Genomic DNA, 27664 nt, shown 5'->3' with positions numbered 1-27664 from the left:
GATAAAACTGAGTGTTTAAAAATGCTTTTTCATCATGTAAAAGCTTTTAAAATTTGGCCTTTCCAAGTAGCAAGTCCATAATTCTATGGGACCTTCAATATGCCTAATTGCAAGGCAGGTCACTCTAGGCACTGTAGATAATCAATTATTTAGGACACCTTAGTGCTGCCTATGTTTTTAATGAGTTTCCTCAGATGGACTCCTGTAGCCTTAAAAGACTATATTGACTATAAGCAAGATTTCTGAAATTTATTTTAAATATACCTTAAAAGAAATACATTTTCTTGGGGTTTTGGGTTGGATTTTAGCCTTTGTTCTTCCCCATTACTTTAAAACAAATTAACCAATTTTTGAAAAATAAAAACCATTTTACTCTGAAGATACTCAGTTCAAAATGAAAGCTGTAGTTACTTTGACACTGTCCTTTCTCTTTCCAGCTTGCTGGTGGCTCTTCACATTTGAGTCTTTCAGTGCATGATACTTGTTTAAATTGCATTTTTTGTTTTATAGATGATCTTCAAATTTTTAGAGGTCTGATTTGAAGTCACTGATAGAGCAATAAAAGTAGAAATTTATGCCACATATTACAGAATAAGGTTATAATTTTTGCTCACTGTTGAACTTTTTTGGTGTGTTATTATAGCCATAGTGAGAATAGACAAGCAAGTTGAGTTGATAAAATGGAGGTGTTCAGATGGCAGTTGTTCACTGCTCAAATCTGCTGTTCCTGGCAGATCCTGGCAATGCTTACTCTGATTTCCTTGCTGATAGCAGCTTATCCATCTCCTGTATGTCTTCTCACTTTGCAAATTGTTGCTTACACATAAGGTTTGAAACTGTGATATGGCTTTTCTTTGGTGTAGGTTTGTTTTTTTTTTTTTTTGTTGTTGTTTTTTTTTTTTTTTTGGTCATATGTTTGCCAAATGACATTGTAAGCTACTGTATAAGATAGAGACTACAAAGTTGGTTTTAAAGTATTTTCATATTCAACAATTTAAACTCATTTGGGGAGGAGATCAGGCACCAGGATTTATGTGGGAATGTCATAAGTGACAAGATTACCTAATGAATTGCTTCAAAAGAAAAGTACCACCTGTCTGACTTTATTCCAGACTTAATTACCCTGTATCACTTCTGACAACTGCAGAAAAAACAGACTGATGTTTCTGACCTCTAATTTGAAGAGATCTTTCCTTCTTGATGTTGTTTTAATCAAATAGCACAAGGTCTCAGTATTGCCAAGCCACAGCTGCCAGTCAAGAGGATGCATTCTGCATGATAGCTCCAGACTCTCTTCATCAGTATTTTGTTGCTTTCACTCCTATTAAAAAGTGTTCCAATATTAGTCTTTACTTTTATATCATCTCTTAAAAAGAAATTAGTATAACCTTTCAATAAGCATGCATGTGAACCACCCCAGGGTTTTGTTCCTTGTAGACGTTCAAAGTAAATGACAAACAACTCCTTTTCTTCCAAAACCTTTTGCATCTGTAAGAGTGATAAGGAAATGGCAAATTATCTAGAAAGGAGCCCTAACTGCTTGATATTTTACCTAATTATAGAACAGAATTATTTCTGTTCATGATTTTAACTTTTTTTTTTTCTCAGACCATTTACTACTATTTGAAGTTCTTTTTTCACAGTCTTAAAAAATATCTCTCACCCTGGAATATTTCATATAAAAGTATAAATGTTCTGTTGTGAACTGAATAATTAATTGTGTCTAACTATATTTGAGATGATTGGAAAGGAGTGTATGCATCTCTATGGCAACTTTATCTTCTGTAAAGTCTCTCCTTAATGTGAAAATTCAAGGAAATCTGTACTTGAATAGTTGAGGTTAAATTAGGAAGATACTCCAAATGTAAAGTCTATTATGTATTGTGAGACATCTGGTATTTCTTGTAGAAATGAGCATGAAATTATCTCGAACTTGTGATGTCAATAACTAGGAAATGCTACATTTGATGATACTCATGCAACTGTTCATTTTCCCATTGCTATTGTGCCTTTCTTTGTGGCTTTTAAGTGCACAGTGACATCCTGGTTCTCATTCCCATGTAATCTCAGGGTTTCACAAACGTAGGGCAGGCTGTTTTTCATGCTGCTTACGAGGCATTAACGTCTCCATTTGACAAATAAGAAGCCACAGCACAGAACTACCAAAGTTAGAATTACATGTGAAATTTGAGGTCCATCTGAAAGGCAGCTGTAATCAGTTTTTCAGACCAATTACTGCTGTGACTTTGAATGTTTTTAGGGCATAATTTTGTGGTAGATGTGGTGCGGGTATGTGTCTTTATGTGTTACCGTTAGTGCATGTAATCTTTGCCAGTGGGGTTAAATTCATAGAAATTTGGCATTCTCCCAATAGACTAATGGGCTCAAGATAGCCCTGAGGGTGATTTTTTTTTTTTTTTTAATTTGCAGACACTTGACAATGCAAGAACAGTGAAGTTTGGGGCCTAAAGAGATCTGTAATCTATGCCTGACCTTGCTTCTCTCTCTGATTTTGCTTTGCTTCCCCATTTTACCCTCCAGCCCCTCCTGGTGGTCTGCCTTCATGTCCAGCAGCTCACCAGTCTGGGTTTTGCTCTTCAGGTTCTTGCTCTAGGACATCTAGTTTCCCCTCCATGGAGTTTCATCAAATATAAAATGAAAACTTGTGTGGTTTTGTGGGAGTATTTTTTTGTTGGTTTAAAATTTTTTTTTCTGGGAAGGGTTGGGGCTGGTCTCTGTCATGAGCCATTTGTTCTTCAGTTCTCCACTGGTTTTCATGGTAGTTTTATTTTTACCTCACCTTCCAGTATCATTCTTACTTCTTATTATATACTTACTGAATGAGTGCTGGGTGAGGGGCATAGCAAAAAGACAGGGGCTTCACTTTTTGTGCTCACTGCAATAGAAGTCAGTAAAAGTTAAGAAAAAAGGGAGATTTCTTTTCTGAAGAAATCTGGTGCTCTGCCACATGCATAGGACTGAAATACAGTTGTCAGCTTCTTCTAATGACTGTAGCTTCTCCCATTTCAGGTGTTTTCTGTCTCTCACTCCTCTCACAGGGACTAGGATGGATATGTTCCAAACCAGGAATACTGAATTTGCCTGCAACTCCAAGGACACATTGAGAGGCCTCCCAAGAAAACAGCTAAATGATTAATATTTCTGAAAGGAGTAAATCTTTTCTCTAGCCTCTCAAAGCTATTCTTACCTATAATTTTTATTAGCAGATGTAAAAACACAATTATAGAAATTTTAGCCTTACTGGACTGAGTTTGATAAAAGGGTAGAATGGAGCCCTCATGACAGTGTCACTGACTTCTAACTAGATCTTATATAATCAACCCTGTTCAAATCAGTCATAATTTGGATGCCTTTAAGGCTTTACAAAGGAGATTCTTAATCTCTTTCATAATGACTAATAAATCAAGACTAAAACCATTGGCTTTGGGTTGGATACAGCGACTGAAATGCAGAAATTAAATGGCTTAACTTGTACTCTATTGTGGCAGAAAGAATTGAGATGTTATGACCTCTTTTTTTCAGTTTTTATGATATAATAATATTCTATTATATTTATTCTTAGTTTCACACCAGTTGGAGGGTTTTTGTAAGCCATCCTTTAGGCTGCCTTTGGGTGCAAATTATTATATCTGTACTTTTGGTCTTTTTAGTCTTTTGCATCATTCTTTATCATCCCAAGATAATTTCCAGTATGAGAAGTGCATTGTCATGCAGGATATTAAACAGAGTGAGTGCAAAAAGAGATTTGAACTGGAGACATCTCTTATATCTCATGCAGTGGGATGGGTAGATAGTATTTCTATCTTTGTAGTCAAGCTTGCTGATAGATGTTAAAACATGAGTTGTAAACAGCTGCTTTATCTGAAATATTGCAAGCACTTTCAGTCTTATCTTTCTTTATATTTCATGCACTCTTTGACAAAAATTACTTGTATGTGGTGAACCTACTTTATTATTTATAAGACTAAGATACCTGGAAGGTGTTAGTAAGGCATCTTGCATCTTTCCAGTGTTGTGTGACTTTGCTATGCATCCCTTCATGTTGTTTTCAAGAAACCAACTTTTTTCAGTCTGGTTTTATAGTTAGTGTTACTCTATCCTGAGTAAAACTTAATGGAAATAAAAGTTGATTAAATCACGAGCCTACAGAAACACTCTATTTATGTTGGGTTTTGTCTTAGTTTCTTTGTAAATGTGTCTGTTAGCATGCAGTGAATAAGAATTTTGAGAGAGTCTTTAGGCTGGACATATTCTGGATAACCAGAGGGAAAAGATGCTGGAACTGCTACTTTGGTTTTATGTAAAAACTACACAAATTTGGATTTCGGGTATCTTTCCTTAGATGGCAAAACAATCATTCCTCTTTCCCTGACTTCTGTGGCCAGCCCTGGAAAAGGCTTCCTCTGGGTTATCCAGCTTGGTGAAGTGGCTACTCAGCTATTCCTCATTTCTCAGAAAATATTAAAGTGGCTGTTCTTCAAATTAAGTATTAACGAGGTCCTCCTCCCAACAGCATGTGTGGAGCTATAATTGGCCGTTAGGATGTCATGTTTTGGTTGGAGACTTTGAGTGGATAACAAAGTTAATTTCTATCACTGCAAGTTCTCTTTTATTACAAGGGAGAGCTCCAAACCAGGTCAGGCTGGTCACAGAGGTAGTGGCTTATTTTCATCAGTGAAACCAATTAGCTTTCTCAACTTCAGAGCTCATATTTCAGTGTAAAATTCTCAGTTGTGTGAAGGCATTGGGAACTTGATTAACACATAAATAAATTAAATTTGCCCGAACCATTAAAAAAATAAAGGTGAGCCAAAAACTCCTGAGCTCTTTTTTTCAGTAATTTGAAAAAAAAAAGACAAACCTATCAATTTTTTTTTCCATTATAAGTAATTTGGTGTTATCCTTGAAATCTAATGTGTGCAGCTTTTCTATTCATTTACTTATATAGGACTAGATTACTCAAATTAATGCTATTATTCTGACCTCATATCTGATTTTTTACTCTCTTGGAAAAGTTGGATTTTACAGGCCTTTAACCTAGCTTTTTTGGGGGATTTTTCCCCTTTCCAATAGAAATAAATCAGACTGAATTGTATTCCACCTGGTTGTTTAATTTCATGGTGTTTTAATTTTTTAGATATAGCTTTGGAAAACTTCAAATATGTTGTTGATATTTAATCATCAGTCAAATTTTCTTCCCTGAAATAAGCTGATGAGAAGCTGTAGAACAACCTTTTTTCATAGAAAATTTCTAAATTCAACTAATTACATTGAATATCAGAACTAATTAGGCCTGGAAAAGGAAGCACTTTGGTAATGGTGTAAAAAAAGAGTCGATAATTATTTAGTGTATTCTGATAGAGCCCTGCAAAAGAAAGCTAAGCACCAGAGAGAGGATGCTATGGCAATACACATGCTAAACATGCATAATTTTAGCATGTATAGTCATGAATTGCTGGAAAAAAAGGGTTACAGGCAGCAAAAGCAATCTGGTTATCAATGCCTTTTTTCCTCTCCTTTTAAATATTTTCCATTTCTTGACCTATGAGATATGAGCATTCTAAGTTTTTGTATAATGAGCAACAGAAGACATCTGTGAAATCTTCCTGCCTGGTTGCTCTTCATTTTCAGGGGTTCCCTTTGTGCTTTTTCTATGGGGGGATAACACAAAGTGAGCAATTGTGATATTGCAAATTACAGATTTATGAAATGATGTAAAATTCGTGTGGAAATGTAGCTCCCCCTAATCTTGGTTAGTCCCAAGCGATAGATTTTGGAAAATCGTGCTTTTGCCCTGGAGAAGGCTTTAAGAAAGAATTTATGAGAATGTACAAAAACATCCTTGCAAAAATACGGACAGTGTGCGTGGGCTCATGTTCTACATGAGCAAACACTTGTTTTATTAGGGAGCAGTTCTTTATAAACTGGCTTTGCTTTGTGCAATCAGCTGACTCAGGGTCATCTTCTGTGTCTGCAGTGAGGTGTCTCTGCCAATGGTCAGGGTGGGCTGATCTGGAGGCACTTGTGTCCTGGCTGAGCTCCAGATTTCCCTCTGGGCCCTCCAGTTTCCTTCTGTAGAGGAGCAGTGTTGATTTGTAGTGAACAGAGAGCATTCACTGGCTCCTATAATGATCATCAGATCTGAGTGTCTCACATTTATTTGTAGAGTACAAGTAACACCAAGGGGAGGTCACAATAAATCTGGGCTTTTTTAGCTATTGAGCCATTTTTTTTCTGTGTCTGGATTCCTGCAGGCACCTGGAGCTTGAGACCAGCTGAGAGCTCTCAGAATACCTCCCCCTATGTATTTTCTAAGGTACCCCTAAAATCCATACAATAAACTATTTTTACTGTAATTTTAAATCACTGACAAGAAATATAAGTCATCTAGAGACTTAGTCTAGCAAGTTTTCTGAATTGCAATCATTAAGTGGGAAAAAAAAACTTTTTTAGGAATTTAAATTTTCCTGAAAATATGTCCAAAAAAGTTTGATTTTCAAAGAAATGCCAGTGACATTAAAAACTATTTTATTTATTTTCTTTTTTATATTTATTTCTATTTTTAATACTCTAAATTATTCATTCAATTTTAAGTGCAGATTTCTATTTGAAAAGTTTTCTAAACCCTGACATTCTATCACATAAACTGACTCATAAGTATTTATTGAAACTATAGGAAGAAAGTTTAACCCTAATTCTTACCTTTTTATGCTAATAATAATTATCTCAGTTAGGAAAAGAGACAGAATAGACACAGAAATTTAACTAGGTTAAGATTCTTGAAGCTGAAAGACATCACTCTGAGAAATGTAATAGGTGCTGATGGGAAATACAAACCTGCTCAATAAATTAGAAGTTTCCAGGGATGCTCCAACCAATATTTTATTCTAAGCCTTTTCCCTTCAGTGTTTCTTATATTTAAACTTACATTACTTTGGTAAAATGGTTTAATTTTGTATATGTAATTTAGTAGAATAGTTGCCTCTCATGCAAAAACTTTAATAAAATAACATACTTTAGTCAGAGAAACCCCTCAAGCACCACTTCTCATTATATATAGGAATGTGTATTAACTAGCCTGTTTTAAATATTGCTGAAAGCCTGCAGTCCTAACAGCACAGATGGCTGAGTAACTTCATAATTCTCAGTCTATTGTTTTTTTAATGTCATTTTGTTTATTGATGATGCAGTGTGTAAGTGATACTGGTGGATTATATCTGCATATTTGCAGTTCTAAATCAGTGTAGCAAATGAATCACCAAAATAGCTCTTAATTTTTGAAGGTATTGCATGCCAGATTTTAACATGGGAAGCCAAATTCTGTTGTCTTTCTGTACAGGTATGAACTAAATTTCTTCTCTTAAGTTCACTGAGATGGTTTCAGATGTGTTGAAAACAAAGTTAGACAAATAAGACCACAATAATGTCTGCATCCACTTAAAAATTGAGGTTTATATAGGCTGAAGTAATGGGATTGCGTTATGTTTAGGAGAAGTAGCCATTTAGTTAGTGATTAGTTAAAAAGTTACTATTTTTGGCACTGTTAAATTGTATATGTCTGCCTAAAATGCTGTTCTTAGCTCTTTGAGGCCTTTGTTTATGAACAGATTACAAAACTTTTCATCACAGTTATCATCCACAATTATTGAAATTTCAGTGAATAATTATTAACACATTGAGGGTTTACAAATATTTGTAGTTCTCAATTAATATTTTGAAATTGCAAGCACTAATTCCTCATCTCAAAGTAAATTTTAAATTTTCCAGCATTAATATGTATTTCCAATTCTATTTTCAGGGCTACATTTTAAGCGATAGAGTTCAGTTGGAGCTATTTACAGGATAAACAAAACAGGGATTTACCTTAATCTCCATCAGGAGCATTTGCAGTGGTAAAACTTGAGAGACTAAAAACTAAGAGTTCAAATATTTCATCAAATTGGAGTTTTGAAATGGAATGAATAGTGACAGGACTTGTTTTCCTGTGACAGATACCTTAGCAATTAGCATTCAACTCTTGATTGATGGGTTATCTAGAGGCATTTCAGGGTAGTATTAGGCCACTAACAGATCTTGGGCAATTTTCTCTTTGTTGATTGATTGTGAATGGTCCTGGCTTATTTTTCATTGGTCCTAATGTTGCAAGCAAAACAAACTGTTGTGAACCAAAGACAAAGTTAATCCTGGATGCTTAGGGAATCTTGTCTTCCTTCCAGACACCTCAAGGGAAAAAAGAAATCCTTGGAGAGCAAAGCAAGAGCTAAGTCCCAGCTTTTGTCCCCCTGCTCCCCTTGCTTACGTCTTGGCTGTGCTGCAGAAAAATCCTCCCATGAACAGAGTTTTGTCTCACCAGAACCCTTAATGCATGCCAGGATAAACTGGACTAAGCTGGACTGAAGTGAAGTCTGGCACACACAGCTTAGAGAGGGTCTGGTTGGTGATATGATGTGGCAAACTGGATTAGACCATGAGCTCTGCTTTCTATCTGTCCTGAAACATACATACATGTATATACAGACACCCCAAAAAAAAAAAAAATTACTTTCTTGCACATCTCATCAGTGAGTAAATCAGTGCATTTTAAGTAGGTGAAGTTTTGATAGCATTTTATCATGTAGAATTTGAGAATAGGGCCTTTGACGGTAGTAATATGTAATTTTCATTTAATAACAGGTAATACATGTGCACAAATGCTTAACATGCAGAAGTTTTTTTTTTTCTTTGGACAGTAACTCTTGAGTCTTACCAGTTTGCATTTCTTGCAGAGAAAGCAAGAGTGCTCATTTCTCATTAGAAAATTTTGTCCTGTTTTATGTGTTTATTAGTAGGGAGACTAGGACAGTGATACTGGAAGTTTAGTTGTGTCTGTTTTAATGGGATCAAGAAATAATAATTGTTGTCTTTGGTAACTATTAGTATATGAGGTATATCAGAATTAAGTATATAGCTTCTCTGCTGGTTAGGAAGAGAAATTTTAAAGAAAAATGAAGTATCAAAAATAAATGAAAAAATGCTTTGTGAGGTCAAGAAATGTCATTACTGCTCAGTTTTCATTTTAAATTTTGTAGGGAGTTAAACACTTATTTGACTTCATTCTAACTGTATTAAGCAACTAATAGAATAGACTGGGAAATTTCATTGTATTAATTAAATGTAACAATGGTACTCTATCCAGTAGAGAGATAACATTTGAATCAATATATGGTTTTCTTACTTGTTATAGAAGAACCAATTGTATTTTCAGCAATTCTTCTCCTTGATAGCAATTCTATAGATGGATTTGCCCTTTGACTTCGGGTATTTCCATCTATTTAATTATTGAACAACCATGGCCTTACACAGTCTTGTTAACAACTATGTTAATAACTCTTCATGCCAATCAAGAATAAAATGTCCTTTCCTTACCTATTATTATAAATTATAAAAATCAAAACCAAAATGACAGACAAAAGAACCCACAAATTAAAAAAAAACCTTAATTTATGTACGTCTCCCATCAATGCAAAAGCATTTTTCACTTCTTCAGATGGGAATAAGTGGCTGTGATGAAGCTCTGGGGCTGATAGCCAGGCTGTTCCTGCTTCATCTGCAATAGTAAGAGGGAAGACCTTACTAATTTTAATTTGGGAGGAGGGGCATCATACCTAATCTAGAGTCTAGGCCTTCCTCAAGAATTTCAGTTAGCTCAGCTTGCATGTAAATGAATTCTGAAGAGTGCTTAGCATATTTCTGTTCATATTATCTTCACTTAATGGCTTGCTTGTAAATCTGCATGCCATCATTGGTGCAATTTTGGAGCACTCTGTATTCTATTGGCACCTTTTCTGGGTAGGTGCAGGTTTATGGGAGTTGGGCAGCAGAGAGGTCAGCATGCCAGCCCACCTTGTAGAGGAAAAATTGAGTGGACTTGTTTTGGGTACCTGAGTATCAGCTGTGGTGCAGAATATATCTGAAACAAGTTTTGGCTGGTGAGACATTTTGAACCACTGTGTTTGCAGACATAGAAGTGGCAGAGCTTAGATGGCTTTTGCAGGAACAGTGGAATTATGATAAGGTGCAAAATAGAGAGCAAGAGGCTCTGTCTCGAAGTGTGGTGGAGTGTGAATACATAAATTGTGTGTATATATATAACACAATATATGCTTTACACATTCAGGCATTTTCAGTGTTCAGATGAATGGTCAGGTTTTAAAAAAAAAATTCTACAGTAACTACATTTGCAAAGAAACCTAAAAGTTCTGATTCGTTGGACTTGTTACTTTAAATATTTGTTCAGAGATGACTCTTTCATTACAGGTCTCCTATACCTTGTGTATACATTTTGCAGGGAAATGTAGAGGCAATACTTAATGTCAGTGGTTGAGGATGGCAGTTTGCCAAAAAATGGTCAGGGATAGGAAGTACACACACAGTCTATGGTCTTTGTTACATACAGCAGCTCTCAGAAATGTAGTTAATGCATTTTAATCACCAAGCCTAATTGCAGTTTGTAAAGTGAAGATGACAGCTAGTAATAGCAAATGAAAAAAAAAAAAAAACCACAAACCCAAACCCAGCTGCAGTCAAATACACACTATAGAAGTTAAAAAGAGCTGTTACACATATGGGTTAAAGTCTATGTTCCTGGAATAAATAATGAATTAAGGAACAAGAACCAGATTTAATGCTCACTTTAGAGCCATTAGAACTGAAAATGATGTCCAGGAATATTTAGAAGTGAGGTGAACACTTCGTTGGACAGTTTAATAAACATCATCAAGCATCACTGGATGTATGTGCCATTTTTCAGAATTATATGGAAAGCTGTGCTAATGTACCAGTGCTGTAGATGTATGGCTGCTTGAACACTTGCACAAGTGAACATTACATGTGTGAATATTTTGTTTCTATCACAGCCAAGCAGTGGCAGACCTCTGATTTACATAAAGGACAGAACCCATTGCAAAAACTTCAGTACTTTGACCATGTGTACCCTTGCATATATGTGTGTATGCCTGTGTGCTTGGATTGGTGCTTTGAATAAAATGCACTTAAGATACATTTCACTTCAGTACAAATACTGCAAAATTAGAATATGGATGCATTTGAAAACCACCTCATGATGCTTTTTTTATGGTTTCAAAGTTGCTTCTGAATCACCCCATTGATGTCTTTTTTTTTTTTAATAGTTCTCTGAATGTGCATAGAAAGATTACTGATCAGATTTCTACATGAATTTCAATGTTCTAGAATAACTAGTAATACATCTTTTTATAACTATATATTATAAGTGCACAGAATTTTAATACCTTAAATGTTTTTTGCAATATTAATTAGTTCTCTAAAGCAGCATTTAATATTAAAATAATTAATTATGAAAAGTAATATCTAATCTCAGCTCTAAAACTTGTAGAATGCTTATGTTTCTAACAAGGCCTGTAGGAAAAATCAAAGCCAACTTTTGAGGATTTTGATCTGCTACTTTAATTGCAGTCATAGTAACTGTGTGTTTCTTAGAATAGAAACATTTTCAAAGATGTGAAGTTCTATGGAGAATATAAATTAAAATAATAGCTTGGGAAAACTATTAAGCTTTACAGACTGGTAAAGGACTATAATTCCATAATTTACTTATTTCTTAGTGTTGGCATTATGCTTGTTGCAGTTATTTCAATCTATATTGCTTAGACTGCCAAGACTGTAATCCTCACTAATGAGAATAATCCAGTAACATGCATCATTTCAAGCCATGACACTGATTTTCACCTCATTCCAGCCAGGATGGAGACTTGTCTGCCCAAAGTCTGTGAAATAGGAAAGTACTTTTTTTCCTTCTTTTTTTCTTTTTTTTTTTTTTTTTCCCCAGTACGTGCAGTATTATTTCATTTATATTTTTCAAAGTTGAAATATAAAGTCGGTTCCTCTGTGTTCTAGCAGAGTCCTGAACTACAAGGAGTGTTGGGAATATCTTGACAGTGCAGTACATTGAAAAGTAACTGTACATCTGTTCCATTTTAAGACAAAAATCAGCAGACCCTTAAATGCTCACCTTAAATCAAGTGCATTTAAATAAATCAGCAACCAAAAGGAAGATGACTAAACTTTTCTGTTTCTGAGACTGTAACCTTTTTAAATATGTAAGTCCTGATTTTTTAAAATATGTAAGTCTTGATGATGACCTGTCTTACTGGCTGGTTGAATGTTACTTATTTTGTGTAAAATGAGGTTTATGTTGTACAAGCCAAAGACGACAGTGAAAAATACTCAATAATTGAAGTGAAGAGCATGAATTTCTCTGACTAGTATCCATCTGGTATAGTTACAACTCTCTTACAGTGTGAATGCAATTCTATAGAAAGTAGTGCATAATGTCCTTCTATAATGTCCTATCTCCATTTACTAACCTAATTCTTTTTTACTGTGTAAAGAGTTACTTCTTCTTGAAGATAACTTAAGCCACATTATTGTCAGTTTTAAAATTTTGTCTTCATATTGCTTCATTGATCATGCTGTCTCTATCTCACTGAGTAGTTCATTCAATATGTTTGTTTTCTCATGACCACACCTAGCATCATGGTGAAATAGGAAATGTTAATTAAATTGACTTTGTGGTCAGGCTAACTTTGCTTAGTCTAAAAAGCCAGTGTCCAATCACTCTGTGTTTTGGGTAGTTTCTCACCTTGTGTAAAACCTAGCAGGGGGAAAATATCTGCATTATATTCTATTACATACTATCTGCATGCCTGATTATATAAACAAACAGAGTTTAGAAGCTATCTTGAGCTTTCTTCATGTCCTTAAGTATCACATTTGACTACAGCTGGAACAGAAATAATTTAAAAAGAATGACTTTTTTTTTATGCATAATGATCTCCTTAGCTGTTAAACAATTTAGTATGGAGAATTGTGTATTACCAAAGTTATTTTCTATTCAAGACCTAATTGTCAATAGAAGAAACATGTCAAAGACCTGAAATTCATTCAATTTCCTTATTACTGGGACTGTAAAATAGAAGCATGGAAAATTTTAAAACTTCCATTTACATTGCTTGAAATGTCACAGTCATGCCAATTTGACCTTTGTAAGTTGTTTTGGATTAATTGTAAATCGTTTGCATGTTACTTTTATTAATGTAGCTGCCTGCTGCATGATTTTCAAGTTCTTTCATTATAGAATGGCAGTATTTTCAATTTCTAAAACTGGTATTTGGTTGCAAACCCTTTGGGTCCTGCTGTGATGTTAGGTGGAGCCTGAATGTCATAGAATCATTGCTTCTGACAGCTAATCAGATATCCAAATTATTTAACCTCTGTGTGTCATTGTCATCAAGCTGATGATGCTGATGAAGAATGCCTGACAATTAGCGATGTAGAAATACCAAAATAACATAGACACTATTTATGTGGTTGCTAAGTTAGTTGTGAGGGGTTGCAAACACTAGAGGAGTAGCCAACTCATTCCTCACTTCTCAAAATTCTGGGAAATAACTTTCTATTTGCTTCTTTGTGTTAGCCAAAGAATATTTGTTTTGTGAGCTGAGTAAAAGAAGCAGAATACTGTAGTCATTCTGGTTTTCTTGATCCTATGCTCACTCACTTATCTTAAAGATCCAATGCATGGTAGATGGTGGATGCCAGCATGAGATTGACACAGTATTCTGAGTTGGAAGGGGCCCACCAGGATCATTGAGTCCAGCTCTTAAGGAAATGCTCCACACAGAGACTGAACCCACAATGTTGGGTGTTATTACACCACACTCTTACCAGCTGAGCTCATCTCAGCATCTGCATATCAGTAATTAGTTGGTACTGAAGCTAAACACTGCCTCAGGATACCTGTGCTCAGATCCATCTGAATGCCTTCCCATCATTAATCTTTATAAATCCCCTTTTATCCTTTTACATGTTAGTCCTAAGGATTTTATATGCTCAGGAATTCTACAGCGTAACTGTGAACCACAGAGTGAGCAGGTAGCCAGATTCAAATTATGGAGTGTGAAAACATTAAAGAAGCTAAAGAGTGTGCAAAGAAGATTTATTGTTAATTTATTAAAGGGGACATATGTAGAAGATGGGAATTATACCTGATTTAAGCAGGGAGAGAGGGGAATGTTCTCTATTGTGTTCACATTGAACTGTTTTGTAGAGTGCTATCTGAATTTCCTGAAAAATAATGTTTATAACATTTTTTATTTACTCTAAACAATCATGCTCTAATTTCAGTGAATTTCCCTTGGTTCATGTGCAGGTTTTTAGTAGCTCTCAAAGCCAGAGTGTAATAGTTTCAGCTTTGTTGGGTGACATTTTATCTACAGTCTTTTTAGCTGAATCCTCATTTCTTCTCTTTCCTCTCCCAGTAAGTTATCCATGCATTTTAACATTCATTTTAACTTATTTTTCCTTCTTTCCCTTCATCTGCTGGTTTAGGAGTTTTCAATGTGGAGTATTTTCAATTGGTCTTTTGTACATCCTCCAGGATAGAAGCCCAAACTCCACTTCCAATATCTATTCCTTCTCTTTCCCTATTAGGATGAATGTGATCAAAATATCTGTGCAGATTGATTAGGGTGACTCTAAAAAGCATTAGGCTACAAAGAAAATTACTCTTCTTTACTGTTGCAAAAACACGTGTATAGAATGACAGTATGTTTCTTCAGTGTAGTTTATGATCTTGTGAAATGTCACACTTGCCTTGAGTTGTCTAGACTGGAAAAGAACAGCTGTAAAAAGAATGACAAATAGATGTTTTTCTTCTTTTTCTGTACTGAATCTATATTAAGGAAACACAGCTTCTCTCAGCAGAGCTGATGAGTTGGCTCTGAGTTGAAATAAAAATCGATGTTTATAATAGGTAACTGTCCTAGCATCAATACTAATATTTCTTAATCTTCACTTAATGTTATAGATATGAAATCCTTCATTGCAAGCAGTTCTGAATGATGTAGGCAATGAAAAAAAAAAACACTGGTCAATGCACAGAATACATACAGGCAGCAAATGTATTAGATATCTAAAATGTTCATGTCTGGTACAGCCAGAAAATCCTACTTTCAGTTGGGAGGGCATGAAATCTGCCAGGATTTAAACACAATTTTTTATTGCAAATATTCTTCCAACTTGCTCAGACAATGCCCACTTAATGAGGTGAACAGTATTCATTAAATCTAATTTCAATAAATATTTCACTAGTGCTTCAAATATTCTGAAGTGGAATAAGAATTTCAGGGACATGTTAAAAAATGTCATGATGTTATTATTCTTAAAATTGCTCCTCCCTTTACTTACCTCTTTATCCCAGAGTGGAAAAAATACCTCAAAATATGGATAAGGTAATTATGTATATCCTCTTTCTTCCTTGCTATCTTAGTGTCCCTGTCCATTTTATTTTTACCAATTCTTTCTACTCTGCTGTCCCAAGATAAATTTAAGATGTTTAGCTTTGTCCCCATGTGTGGATAAAAAATGTGTTCAGCCCCAAACTGAATACTCAGTTTCAACAAATGCCAGTGCTGTAATGTCAGGCAGATGAATTTTGGACAGGATATCTACCTAATTTCAGATAGTTCTGTAGACAGTTTAAAAAATAATCTGAGAACCTTATGCAAAGTTGTAAACATATGTTAAACAACACTTAGCAAAGTATGTTGTTTTAGTGTTACCATCGATAATAACATGTTCCCGAGCAGGACCAATGCCTGAGTGCTTAAGAGGCACATCCTGCACTTGCTCTGTGTGTCAAAGGCTGCCCCCTCCCAGTGTGGTGCTGCAGAGACGCAGACTGCACCAGAAACCAGTGCTGCTGTGAAATCTGACAGACAAGGGTGGTACCTCACCTTAAATGCTTCTCTTGTCTTCAGCACTGTGATTTCTACAGTTTATAACGCCTGTTCTCTATAAAGACAGCTTTTTTCCCCACTGTTTGCTGGGTAAAACACAGTTTAAAGTATTGGTGGCTTTGGGCACATTGCTGAGTTCTAACTTTAATATATTTTGCCTTAAAAATTCTAAAAAATGCATATTCTTTGTAACAGTTGCAGCCATCTTTGTGATGAGGTCTAAAACTCATTTTTGTGCTCTCATTTTTCACCATCTTGGAGGCAAAAGAGACAAACACATCCCCCATTCTTCCAGTTTGAATGTTTTTGCTTTGTGTGAGAACAGTCACTGAACAGTCACTTTCCAACTAATGCTGTTAAATGAAAAGTAGAAGCCTCAGAAAGAAACTGAAGGAAGAACAGTTTGCAATAAACATTGTGGCTGCTTGAAAGGTGTTGCTTATCAGTTGTCTAGAAATTCAATTACTCTCTTCTCTTTTCAGGAATGTTTGCCCTTACAGGGTGTAGGGAATACACATTTAGCATTCTTTGTAATCCAGATTTTCTGTGAACTGCTGGTATTTAGTGCTGGTATTTATATTTAACTTGTATTAGCCTTCACCTGTACAGTTGGACTTTTTCCAAATCTGGGGTAATACTGGACAATCATTTTCAGTATGCCAAACACTCAGATCCTAATGTGTGTATCTCTCAAAATTTAAGATCCTTCAATCTTATGCAATGGGACCACTACAAACAGAACAAAGTAGCTGTGAAAGGGGAAAGGGTATAGGGGAATTAAATCCCAGTCTATTGGCTTCCCCCCCACAGTTATCACTATCACCAAGGGCATTACTCTTTGACTGTCCTTCCTTTTCTACCCTTGGTAAGTGGGGGATGCTTGGGAGTAGTGAAAGGATGCCAAGAGACTTGACAGCATGAAATCTGCAGTAATTCTTTCTGAATTAAATAAATCACAACTATAGTTGAAATACATTCATTGTTACTTTGTCTACCTCAGGTGTGGTGAAACAGGAGTAGAAAACACAGTTCACTGACCTTTAATGCACACAGCTGTTCTTACAGGCATGTGTTCCTTTCTTTCAAAGTTTCTCAAATGTTGTATAAGAAAATGAATTCTAGCCGTGGACTAGTTGATGCTGTCAGCTTTATAATGGCAGTATCTTCACCCTAAGAACAGAGTGCAGGTATTGTAACAATGGCATATTAACACCTTGGTCTCATTGATTGCAAACTTCTCTGATACATTCTCTGATGTCCCAGTGGCAGCTCCTCCTAATTAACTCAGACACTAATTGGGTCAGATGAAACAAAGTAGGCAGCAGTCAGTCAAGCAGACTAGAACAGCCTGTTCTCTAACTGCTTTTGACAGAGGAAGAAAAAAAGATCTTGAAATATTACAGAACAGTGCTAGCTAACACAGTGTACTTAGCATGGTTGTTTGCAATGAATATTTTAATACAAACTGTAACAAACGTTGGCCCCTCACATGTGGTTAACCCATCCTCCTCTGGGTTCTGCGTGTGAGTGACATGAATTTGGAGAGTCTGTGACCCTGTAAAGCATTTGCCTGATTTTTTTTTTTCCATAGGAGCAAATCAGAAAATCTGGGACAATGCACATAAAAATCAAAGCAGTTCAAAGCTTTGCAACTATGCATCACTAGGTGGCATTTGCTGAAAACAGAAGAGCAATTTCATTTTCACATCAAAAGGTTGTGTGAAATACTAAAGTCACGTTTTAGACTCTGATTACCTGTTTTAAATCCTGATGCTTCTTTCAGCTTCATTTGTTATTAGCTGAAAATCTATAATTCAGAAAGTTTGTGGGGTCCTGTTTCCTATTTTTGATGTGTTCTGCTCTGGCTGGCTTATGAGTTAACATTAATGTCCCTAGTCTCCTGTCCTCTATTGCTCATTCTGAACAAAAATAGTAACCTAGATGGTAAAAATCTCCAGCTAAGGAAGGACACAGCCTAACCATAAGCATTTATCTGTTTTTTTCTGAACAAAACAAAAATACCTCTCTCGTTTCATAAAGGTTATAAACATGAAAATTGTGGGTAATTTTATCTAGTTATATAACCTTGACTTTTTTATTTCTAGTAATTAATCTCTGTTCTAGTAATACTTCCTATGCAGGCTAGAAGTACTTCCCCTCCCATACTCTGAGACAGCCTGCTGATCAGCTAAATGCTGACCTCTCTTCCAAGGTTTAAAAAACACAAACAAAAACCCCAAGAACATACACCCCTCTGCCCTGATGAGCCAACTTCAGTGTGGGCCACAGCTCCTTTATCACAGTTTTTCTCCTCCCAGTGCAGAGAATACTCCTGGTGAAAAACATAAAGTCTAGAGCTGTTTAAAGTTTTTTCAGAACAGTTTTCTTATTATACGGGATGGGGTTTTTTGTTGGGTGTTTTTTGTTGGTTTTGGTTGTGTGTTGTTTTTTTTCTTTTTTTTGTTTGTTTGTTTGTTTGCTTGGGGTTTTTTTGATGACTGCTGAAATACAGGAGCTGCCAGTGCTGCTCACTTCTGGCCTGTAACTTTTCCCACAGTGGTGACAGGGACATTTGTAGTGCCGGGTTCTCTTTGAGCTGGCTGGTTAAACAGCAGCTGAGGTGAGAGTGCTCGCTTTCACTTTGAGTTAGTTTCAGCAATTCTCAGATCCTTGGTGCACAGGAGTAACAGTGCTTATTACAGCTTGTCACTGAGGGTGCAGTGCACACAAACCAGTTTTATTAGTGTCTAACACAGGAGGATTTTCTGCTGCTGGCTGTTCAAGAGGGCTCGCAGAGGGGTGGCTGCTTCCAGCCACAGCTGGGCCTGTCCATCTGTCCTAATGCCACTGTCCTTCCTGTGCAGAGTCTGGGAACACCCATGAGCTCAGAGAGGAAAAAAAGGGTTCATACTGAATCTCTCTAGCTTCAGTTAATAATTCCCATTTTCTCCAGGAAAGAATTAAAATGGGTTATAAGTAAGAAACTCTGAAACCAGAGTTACTGCAGTCAAGACGTATTTGATCTGTTTACCAAGTCCAGTCACTCTTTAAAAGAAATTATATGATTTCTTTTTTTTCTAAAATGTCAGTCAGGTTCTTTTGTTTCAATCAGCCCAACAACCAGCAAGGGGGCTGAGCAGCAAACATTGTCTCCTTACTCCAAGCTCATTGTGGTTCCTGCTAATCAACCTTACAAGTTTTTTTTTTGTAAGATTAAAGGAACAACATATCTTTCAGCAGCTGTGGTAAAAATTGCAGGTTTGGGCTGTGGAGTTGAAATAGATTTTATATATAACAATAATAATAGTAAATCCATGTGGCAAAAAGTGTATAATATCATGTGATGTATTAGCAGCATTTAACTTGTGCTTCCCTAATCTGCAAACAAGAAAAAAATGTCCTGTTCAAATGAATCCATCAAGAAGTATTAGGTATTTCCCCCATATATACTCAAATGATAAGATGAAGTTTTTATTGACTAACTCCTACTTTTCTTTTATATTTTGGTATTACCAGTATCCTTCCCCACTGGAAGTGGGGAAGGATATTTAGTGGGGAAGGGAGGAAGGATATTTAGTGCACTTTGTAGCACTAAGAAGTCTTATACCTCAAGTGAATTTTGTTGCATTCAACAACAACAAACAAACAAACAAAAAACATACAAAACCCCAAATGAACCAACCAAACAAAACCCCCAAATAACTCCAAAGTCAAACAAAAGCTGACAAACAAACAAAACAAACCAAACAAACCACAAAACCAAACAGCTTTTAAATCATCATTGGTATTTTTTCAAGGTACTTGGTTGTACTGGCAACATGATTTCTTTGGTGTCTGACTGCAAAAAAGTTGATAATGCAATTAAATCAAACAATATTCTGCGAGTTCCAGAAAGCTGTAGTGGTTTCAGCTGATACAGCCCCTCTAACTAGTATGGAGGTTTAAGTGAAGACAAATCTATTGCCTCATCTAACAATATAGTATGTGTTCTATAGCATTCAGAAAATACTATCATAACAATGCTATGATGCTAAAGTAGCATGGGCTTCTATTGAAATGTTACCAAGGATTTTTTTTATTTGTCAATACATGTATATGGCACTGAAAAATAGATAAATGAGGGGACGCTACTTATACACAGGTGAATATCCAAATAATTAATTATATATTTATATGTGAAGATAAGGCATAAACTGAACTCCTTTTGAAGCAACAGCTTCTCAGGTAGAGATAGGTTAGTTGTTAAAGTTTGAGCAGTTATTTATCTTGTGCAGAGAAATCTGATGCATTGAAGCACTGGGGCTTTTAAGGTTGCATTTTAGTAGTGATTTCCCTTCGGGAGAAATTTACTAGATCCAAAGTAATTACTGGTTAGAACATAATAAAAAGCCCCAATAGACAAAAGCAGTTAAGCTTGTGTTTACAAAGCTGTTAATAACTAGAACAGGGTATTTTTTGTAGAGTGTGGTTTAGAACTCTTGCAAGTCCTTATCCTTGAAAGGGTAAGGCAGGGGTTGGTCACCAGCACTTGAGGCAGATGTCCTGACACTCAAGTGTTTTGTTACAGGTCCTTAGGTCAAATCCATGGACATGGAGAAGTAGGATCAGTTCCCAAAGTGTATTTGTCTGTGGTGGACCAGAGGAGGACTAGGTCAACAGCTGGCAATACAATTACAAGTGTATGAACTGGAGCTGAACACCCCACGTTGTATATACTTAAAATGTTCTGGAAATGGAGACTGATATTCTGTTTCTTTTGTTTTTAAATTTGATAGGAATTATGATCCTGCTTTTGTCTTGGGAGTTCCATATGCTACATTTCATTTAGGGAAAAGGGTTGAGAAATGGTGGAGGGGAAGAAGGGCGGGGGGCAGTTAACAAACACGAACAAATTACATGAATTTGCACAAACATAGATCTGTGTGTACATTTCACAGCTGCCCATTATTTTTTTAGGAGTCATATGTAGCTTGTTTGCATTATTCTGGTACTTCTGGATGCTAGTCAAATCTTTTTGCCTAAGCTACACATGCTTCAGTAGTTCTTTTGTTCAAATTTACTGCTTCCCTGCATATGATCTTCTAGCTACCAGATATCCTTTTTTTCTTTCCAGAAAGGAAGTGTTAATCTCTGCTTTTACCCATCCCATTCCTTCTTTTCCATTTGTCTTTTTCCCTTTTTTTCCCCCCACTAGCCAGAGTAAATGTGTTTACTTCCCCTTCTGTCTTTCCCTCACCCCTTCCTCATTCTTTTTTTTTCTTCTTGTTCTTTTTGTTATCCTTGTTGTTTTTGTTTTCTTTCTTTTTTTAATCTTTCTTTCTGTTCCACACTGGCAGCCTGTCATGTTCTTTATCCTTTGTGTTGCTCCTGCTCCTTTTTTACATGACATCCACACTGGTCCTCAAAAGCACTCAGTAGTTTTTCTCTAAATAGCTAATTAGTTAGAGTTGAAGAGTGAGACCTAATATAAACATTTGCAGTGTCTTAAAGAATTAAAAAAAAAAAGGAAAAGTCAGGAAGCAGTTTCCTTAAAATATTGATAATGAGAGAACAATTCCAGCTAACATTATGAAATGAGAAAAATAAAAGGTTTCCTCAGCCTGACATTCAGTCTAGGCAAGGTAGTTCAGTAGTTCAATCTGCTACACCAATCTGTCAGTAGAAATCTTGTAGGCTGGGTCTTACAGATATCCTCTTTTTTGTCCTCTGATCAGTAAATAGCATCCCTCTCTCTGAGTTCCTCTATTTGACAGAAACAGGGGGAGCAAAGTCTTTTTTGTTAGGAATACACCTGTTCATTTCCTAAATTTACCTTGACTCTTACCAAACCTTTCTCTGAAAATTTTAGGATTCTATTTTTCATTTTAGTTGTACTTTTTTTTTTTCCTTTAAATCTTTATTAACGAGGGCTTTCAGTGTTCCATTTCTGCTGAGCATTTGAATAGGTTCATCAGTGTTTTGAAAAGCCTGAGATGGTTTGATTATGGTGATTTGACTCTGGTTCCACAGTAAAGTCTCAAGAGGGTAGCACAGGGAAGAGGGAGTTTTAACAATATTCAGATTAAGTCAACACACTGCTCATCAGTGTATTTATAGAAGATGGACAAAGAATTGCATGTTCTGTATTGCCTTACATGAGCAATAGACTTAAATTCTTTGTCTGTCTGTCAAAGCAGCCTATTGTATTTTCTGTCAGCTTGTGAATGTCTTGGATGACCTCAATGACTAAAAATCAAAGCTAGTCCACTCAAATATCATTCTGTCATTGTGTTGCATTGATTTCTTCTTCCCCCCTCAGATAAGCAAGAATGGGAAGGGAACATTTCTCAGCAGCTGTAGTTACTGGCAGAGTATTGTCACAATGTACTGAAAATCTCTAAGAATAGTGAGTCGATGGAGCCAGAGTATCAATAATGTGACTATCTGTGGCCTCTTTTGTTCCTAGTACTCCCACCATTGCTGGTACTCACTCCCACTCACTGAAGAAAATCCTGACCTTTTCTCAATCTGCATTGTTTGGCTGCTGGAAAATCAAATAGCAATTTTGGTGGTTTTATTCTCTAAAGTGCAGTGTTCCAATGAACCTGCAGTTGCCATGAATGAGGGAATTGGCACCTGCCTTAACACCATTGTTTCAAAGTTTTCACCACTATATGGGAATTCTTTACTTTCTTTTCTTTTCTTCCTTTTTCTTTTTTTCTTTTTTCTTTTATTCCTTTCTTGCTTATAGGTTCTGGTTCTAGGCAAAACATAACTATTCAATTATTATTTACCTAACTCAGGACAATGCTGGATAACAGAATAAAATGTCTTCTTCCCTACTTGTGTTCCTGCACCTGTGATGGAATTTCTTGTTGAAGGCTGCATAAAATCTATCACACAACTGAGCCTCCTATCACTGCCTGTCTCTGAGTGATGCAAACACACTACAAATGTCACATCTTCTTGTCACATTGACAAGATAATGACAATGATTTTTTTGTTTGTTTGTTTAAAATTGAGGTTTAGAATCTGAAGAGACAGATAATTTCCCATACTCCTCATATACCAGTACAATTATGTTGAATGTCTTCTTATTGTAGAAATCAGGGTGTACTTATTCTAGAGAAGAATTTTCTAAGCCACTTGCATTGGAACACACAGCCCAGATCTGTGGAAGGCTGAAGATGAAGTCTTCTGAGACACTGTGGAATCTCCATCCTTGGAGATAATAAAAAACCCCGCACTCAACAGAGTCCTGTAAAATCTGTTTTAGGTGGCCTTGCTTGATTGGGGCAGTTATACCAGATGATGCCCAGAGGTGCCTTACAGCCTCAGCCATTCTGTGAGTTAGTGAAAGAAATATTTATTCAACCGGGTTCAAGGGTTGACAGGTTAAAGATCTTCTATAAAAAAAGGATGCAACAAGGTGTAAATTTCCTTCTCCCTACTACATGTTTTCTGTGGGAAGATGGCTTTTATTATGTAAATAGAATGATGTAGTGGCATATATAGTGTATGGTTCATTTTTCAATCTTCTTGGTATTTGTCAACTCAAAATTTTTTAAAAGTATTATTTTTTAGTTATCTGTTAACACTTCAGAATAGCATCTAGAGTACACTGGTATTTTTTTTCCCTCTTACTATTTTTTATTTAATATGTTTAGTAGAATTTGAGGGGGTAGGGTGATGTGGAAAAAGAAGAGTAGTAAAAAGTGTAGTTACTAAGAGATGACAATATAATGGAAGTTTTCTTGTAGAAAGCACATTGGCATTGTATTGGAGTGGTAGGTTGCAAACATGAGCTGTTAAGTATATCTAGGAAAGTTGTATGGTGACCATTTGCCATTATTAATAGCATCTTTGTTCTGTTGAATCATGATTGTTCCTAAGCATCCTTCAGTGTGCCACTTGTCTCTATTAGCCTTGCTGCCTGATTAAGTGTTAGAACTGTCCTTTGTCAGATGATTAGCTTCATTAATACTCCACTTTCTCTCTGGGTCATAATTTATTATGAGCCCTAACCTGGACTAATACTTCAAAAGTCAAATGTGCAGTTAACTAATCTGAGAGGTTTACATTCACAGTTTCAAAGCTGGGTGCTCATTAGAACACATCTGTGAATGCATTGCAGTTAAAACAAGGTCTGTTCAGTGCTACTGGAGGCTCTAGGGCATGAAAATCAGGTGAATTTTGTTGCTCAATATCTTTTTTTTTCTGGAAGGGTTTTGTAGACCTCAGAGCATTTATTTTTTGAGTTGATAACCTACAGAAAATGAGGTTAAGCCTATTCTGTTCAAAGTCCATCAATTTGAGAAAAGCATTTTTGCTGTGGGAAGGGATCCCATTGTTATTGCAATAAAGGAATTCAGGATCCATGCAGTGTTTAAATCTAACCTGAAGACAGTACACTATTCTGCAATTCTTTCAGCTTGAAAGAAAAGAAATAAACATACCATATTACTCTTTGAACAGGGGAAGGAATTACCTGCCTGGCCATTTGATTATTCTTGTCTCACAGTAAAAGCACCTCCAAGGACATTCACTGGCTCACTCCTGAAGGATCTCTTATACACACAGCATTATGAAAGTGGCAGAGGAGTGTTCTTGGCACGTTGCTGCAGCACCTAGATAAATGTCATTCAGCTTCCACATGGAGCATTCAATCCATAAATCTGGGCTAAGAGAACATCTCTTTGTAAAAATTGTGTTTACAATGGAGAAATCATACCATGCATAACCAAAAGATTGATTCATTTTTAGGTTAGTAGGCTATCACTAACAAATTGTTGTGGTATAAACTTGTCAGAGCGAGCACCTAGAGATAAAAGTGCTTGCAATGATCTCTGTATAAAGATAACAGCAGTGGAATAGGTTTGTGTTTACAAAGTAGCAGAGCATTGCCTGGGCTTTGAAGAAGTTTCAGACATTCAGATTGTGGGGTTGACTCTCATTTTTTTCAGGGGAACCTGGTTTTTCTTAGCACAGTGGACATAGATAGTTGGTGATTAGCATTTAAACTTGCATATATCTTTATGGGAAAACAAACAAACAAAAAGCCCTAAAACAAACAACCCACTCTGCTACTAAATATGCTATTACAGCTGCCTGGGGTTGAAATGCAGTTTTGAACAGTTTAAGGAGGTGTTTTTGTCTCTTTCCTTTTCCCTGCAAAATATCACATATTATGGTTTGAACAGTTTGAAAAACGTGATTTTGTCTCTTTTTCATTTCCCTTGCTAAATATCACATTATTCTTTGAACCCATTTGCATTTGGCAGCTTTAGCAGAGATGATTAAACAGAAGCAGCTATTTATGTGTTATATTTTATATGAAGTTGCTGAAGAAGTTTGTAATATAACATCAGATTGAATATTTATCTTCTACTAAAAAAATGTATCTTTCTTCTCTCATCCTCTGTGTACTGCACGTGGCTGAAATGAAACAGAACTCATATAATAAACAACTTACAGTCAACACAGAGAGAAGTGTTGCTTGTGGGGAAAAATAAAATTTTTAACAGCTTTAGCATCATGTATTACCAAAAGCAAGCATCTCCTTCAGATGCTATTGCTTTTAGATGAGTCTCTTAACTATTCAGGTATTACTTTCGGCCAAAGGATGAAGCTGACAGCATTATTTGGGATAGATAGCAATTCTAGAAAGTTTATTGTAGCAAATACTCATATTTATTAGTGACAGAGTGTTTATAATGCATGTCTTCTATGGCAAGTTTCCAGTTGTACTATTTTGTTGTCCAGGTTCACGTGAACTCAGAATATGCTCCTTCTAGTATGCAGTACTTCTTTTTAATGCAATAGTAACTTTGCAAACTGGTATATTTTTATGAGTATATTGTATCTTTGAAACTGAAAAACTTTCAGGTGGTAAAGGTATGTTAAAAGTGATATTGAGGTTTTAAGAACAAAATATATATTTGTATCTAAAAGATTTGTCTTGTCTTGGGTCTTTGGAGAGGTGGAGGGAGGGAAAGCAAAGTACATTAATAAGGCCATGCATTTCTCTTCTAGCTTGTCTATACCTGCCATTGAAATTTAGCTGAATCCATTAATGTTATTAATTGCTAAGTATTTCAGAAGGGAATTTAATATCCCTTTTTATTTCAGAAGTGTAGAGAATTTTACTGCAAACCAAAAGGCTGCATTGAATGAAATTTATTTTAGTGTAAGCATTCTGTACCCTTTTCCACATATGCCCTTCATATGAGGTTGATTTTATTTTGCTGAGCAAAGAAATCTGTCCTTTATATTTCAGGGATGATGTCTAATAGATCTTTTTGAGCAAATGCTTGCAAATTGTAGTCTGAAATATTTTTTCTCTTTCAACCTATAAAAAATCCAGCAGAATTTTACCTTTGTTTGTCCAGGTCCATTTAGTATCAAGACTGTAGTTAAAACTGAGATAGAGAACTCAAGGCCTAAGACTCTCTCTACAAAGATTTCATATTAAAGAATTGAAAAAGAATTTCATGTGTGGCTTTAACAAATACAAATGTGAGGTTTTGTTTGTTTTTTTTTTTTTTCCACTGGAGGAAAATAGATAACAATTTGTGACAGGTAAATAGTTGCAGGTTAAAAAAAGGCATAAGGTACCATCAGGGGCTACCAATGGAGAATTATTGTTGGGGTTCAGAAGGTTTCACTTCCTCAAGCAATTTGAGGGCGCACATATAATTTTATTTCAAGTACTTTTCTACTCTAGAAGAGTTTCCTGATGTCAAAACCATCAGATGACATGTTTGGGTTTTTTAATAACTATATGAAATTAGAAATTAGAATGAGGTGTTTCAGATCCTACTGCAACATGTTCTTTTCCAGAAGAAAAGAAACCACAAGATAGGTTAGTTGAACTAGGGATATAGACCTTGGCTATGAAGGGGACCTGTAGACCTTCAAAATGTGTTGATGCACTTTTTAAAGAATAGATCCAAACAAATGTCCTGCCTGTGTTATAAGTATTGTGAGTAATTTACAATAAACTAAAATTGAAACATTAATCAATAATATTGCATTATTTTGTTGAATAATTTTAATGAAGTACTTTCCTTTTTTCTGGCAGATGAACGGGAAGATGTTCAAAAGAAAACTTTCACAAAATGGATAAATGCACAGTTTGCTAAGGTAATATATTTTTTTACTTATTGATGAAAATAACTTTTGTATATTTAAAAAAAAAAAAAGCAAAACAAAGAAACCTGATATTTCTACAGTGAAGCTTTGTTTTCAAGATAACAGTTCCAAGTCTCAGATATTGCTGAAGGCAGTTGACAGATTTATTAGAAAAAGTGTTCAAACTTTCTTTTACTTCATCAGTGATTGAAATGTAAGAACTCATCCTTCTCTTAAGGTGTTCTCTGCCTCAATTTACTTCACCTTTTCTCAAACTAGTGATGCACCTGTATTACTCTTCGTTGGATTTCTTTGTTATGTTTCTAATGTACAAAGGAGTTTCCTCTATTAGACTTGTCTGTTCTTGTTTCTAATTGCATCTGCATCTTTAATAAAAGTGGATGAATTGGAGAAGAGCAAGGTCAGAGATAAGAGGTGTAATCCAGTTAACAAATTATGAAAGTAAATTATAATATGTTCAGATATAGTTATTTTTGAGAATGGTAGATCATAAATGGAGTGGGGAAAAATGAGACCAAATAACTAATTTATTTAAAGCATGCTCTTCTTGCAATGTGTAATGATTTTATCTTTAATACTCAGGAAAAATTCTGCCTGAGCTATTAATTTGCTGAAACTTTTTTTTTTTTTTAATTCCTGGAGGATAATGACTCAAATTTATTTGCCAGTAATAATAAAACAAATCAGTCCTATAATTT

General features: G+C 35.6%; 1 protein-coding gene across 7 annotated transcripts in view; it reads left to right on the top strand.

Moving 5' to 3' along the window:
- Nucleotides 1-27664, top strand: part of DMD (dystrophin) — a 979946-nt gene that overhangs the window by 80817 nt on the left and 871465 nt on the right. For all 7 annotated transcript variants that reach the window (XM_059839939.1, XM_059839938.1, XM_059839941.1 and 4 more), the window contains exon 2: nt 26896-26957. In XM_059839939.1, coding sequence (XP_059695922.1) covers nt 26896-26957 — 62 coding nt within the window. The remainder of the gene's footprint in view (nt 1-26895; nt 26958-27664) is intronic.

Source organism: Haemorhous mexicanus, chromosome 2 (assembly GCF_027477595.1).
Source record: "Haemorhous mexicanus isolate bHaeMex1 chromosome 2, bHaeMex1.pri, whole genome shotgun sequence".
Classification (NCBI taxonomy): domain Eukaryota; kingdom Metazoa; phylum Chordata; class Aves; order Passeriformes; family Fringillidae; genus Haemorhous; species Haemorhous mexicanus.
This window is presented reverse-complemented; position numbering and strand designations above follow the sequence as displayed.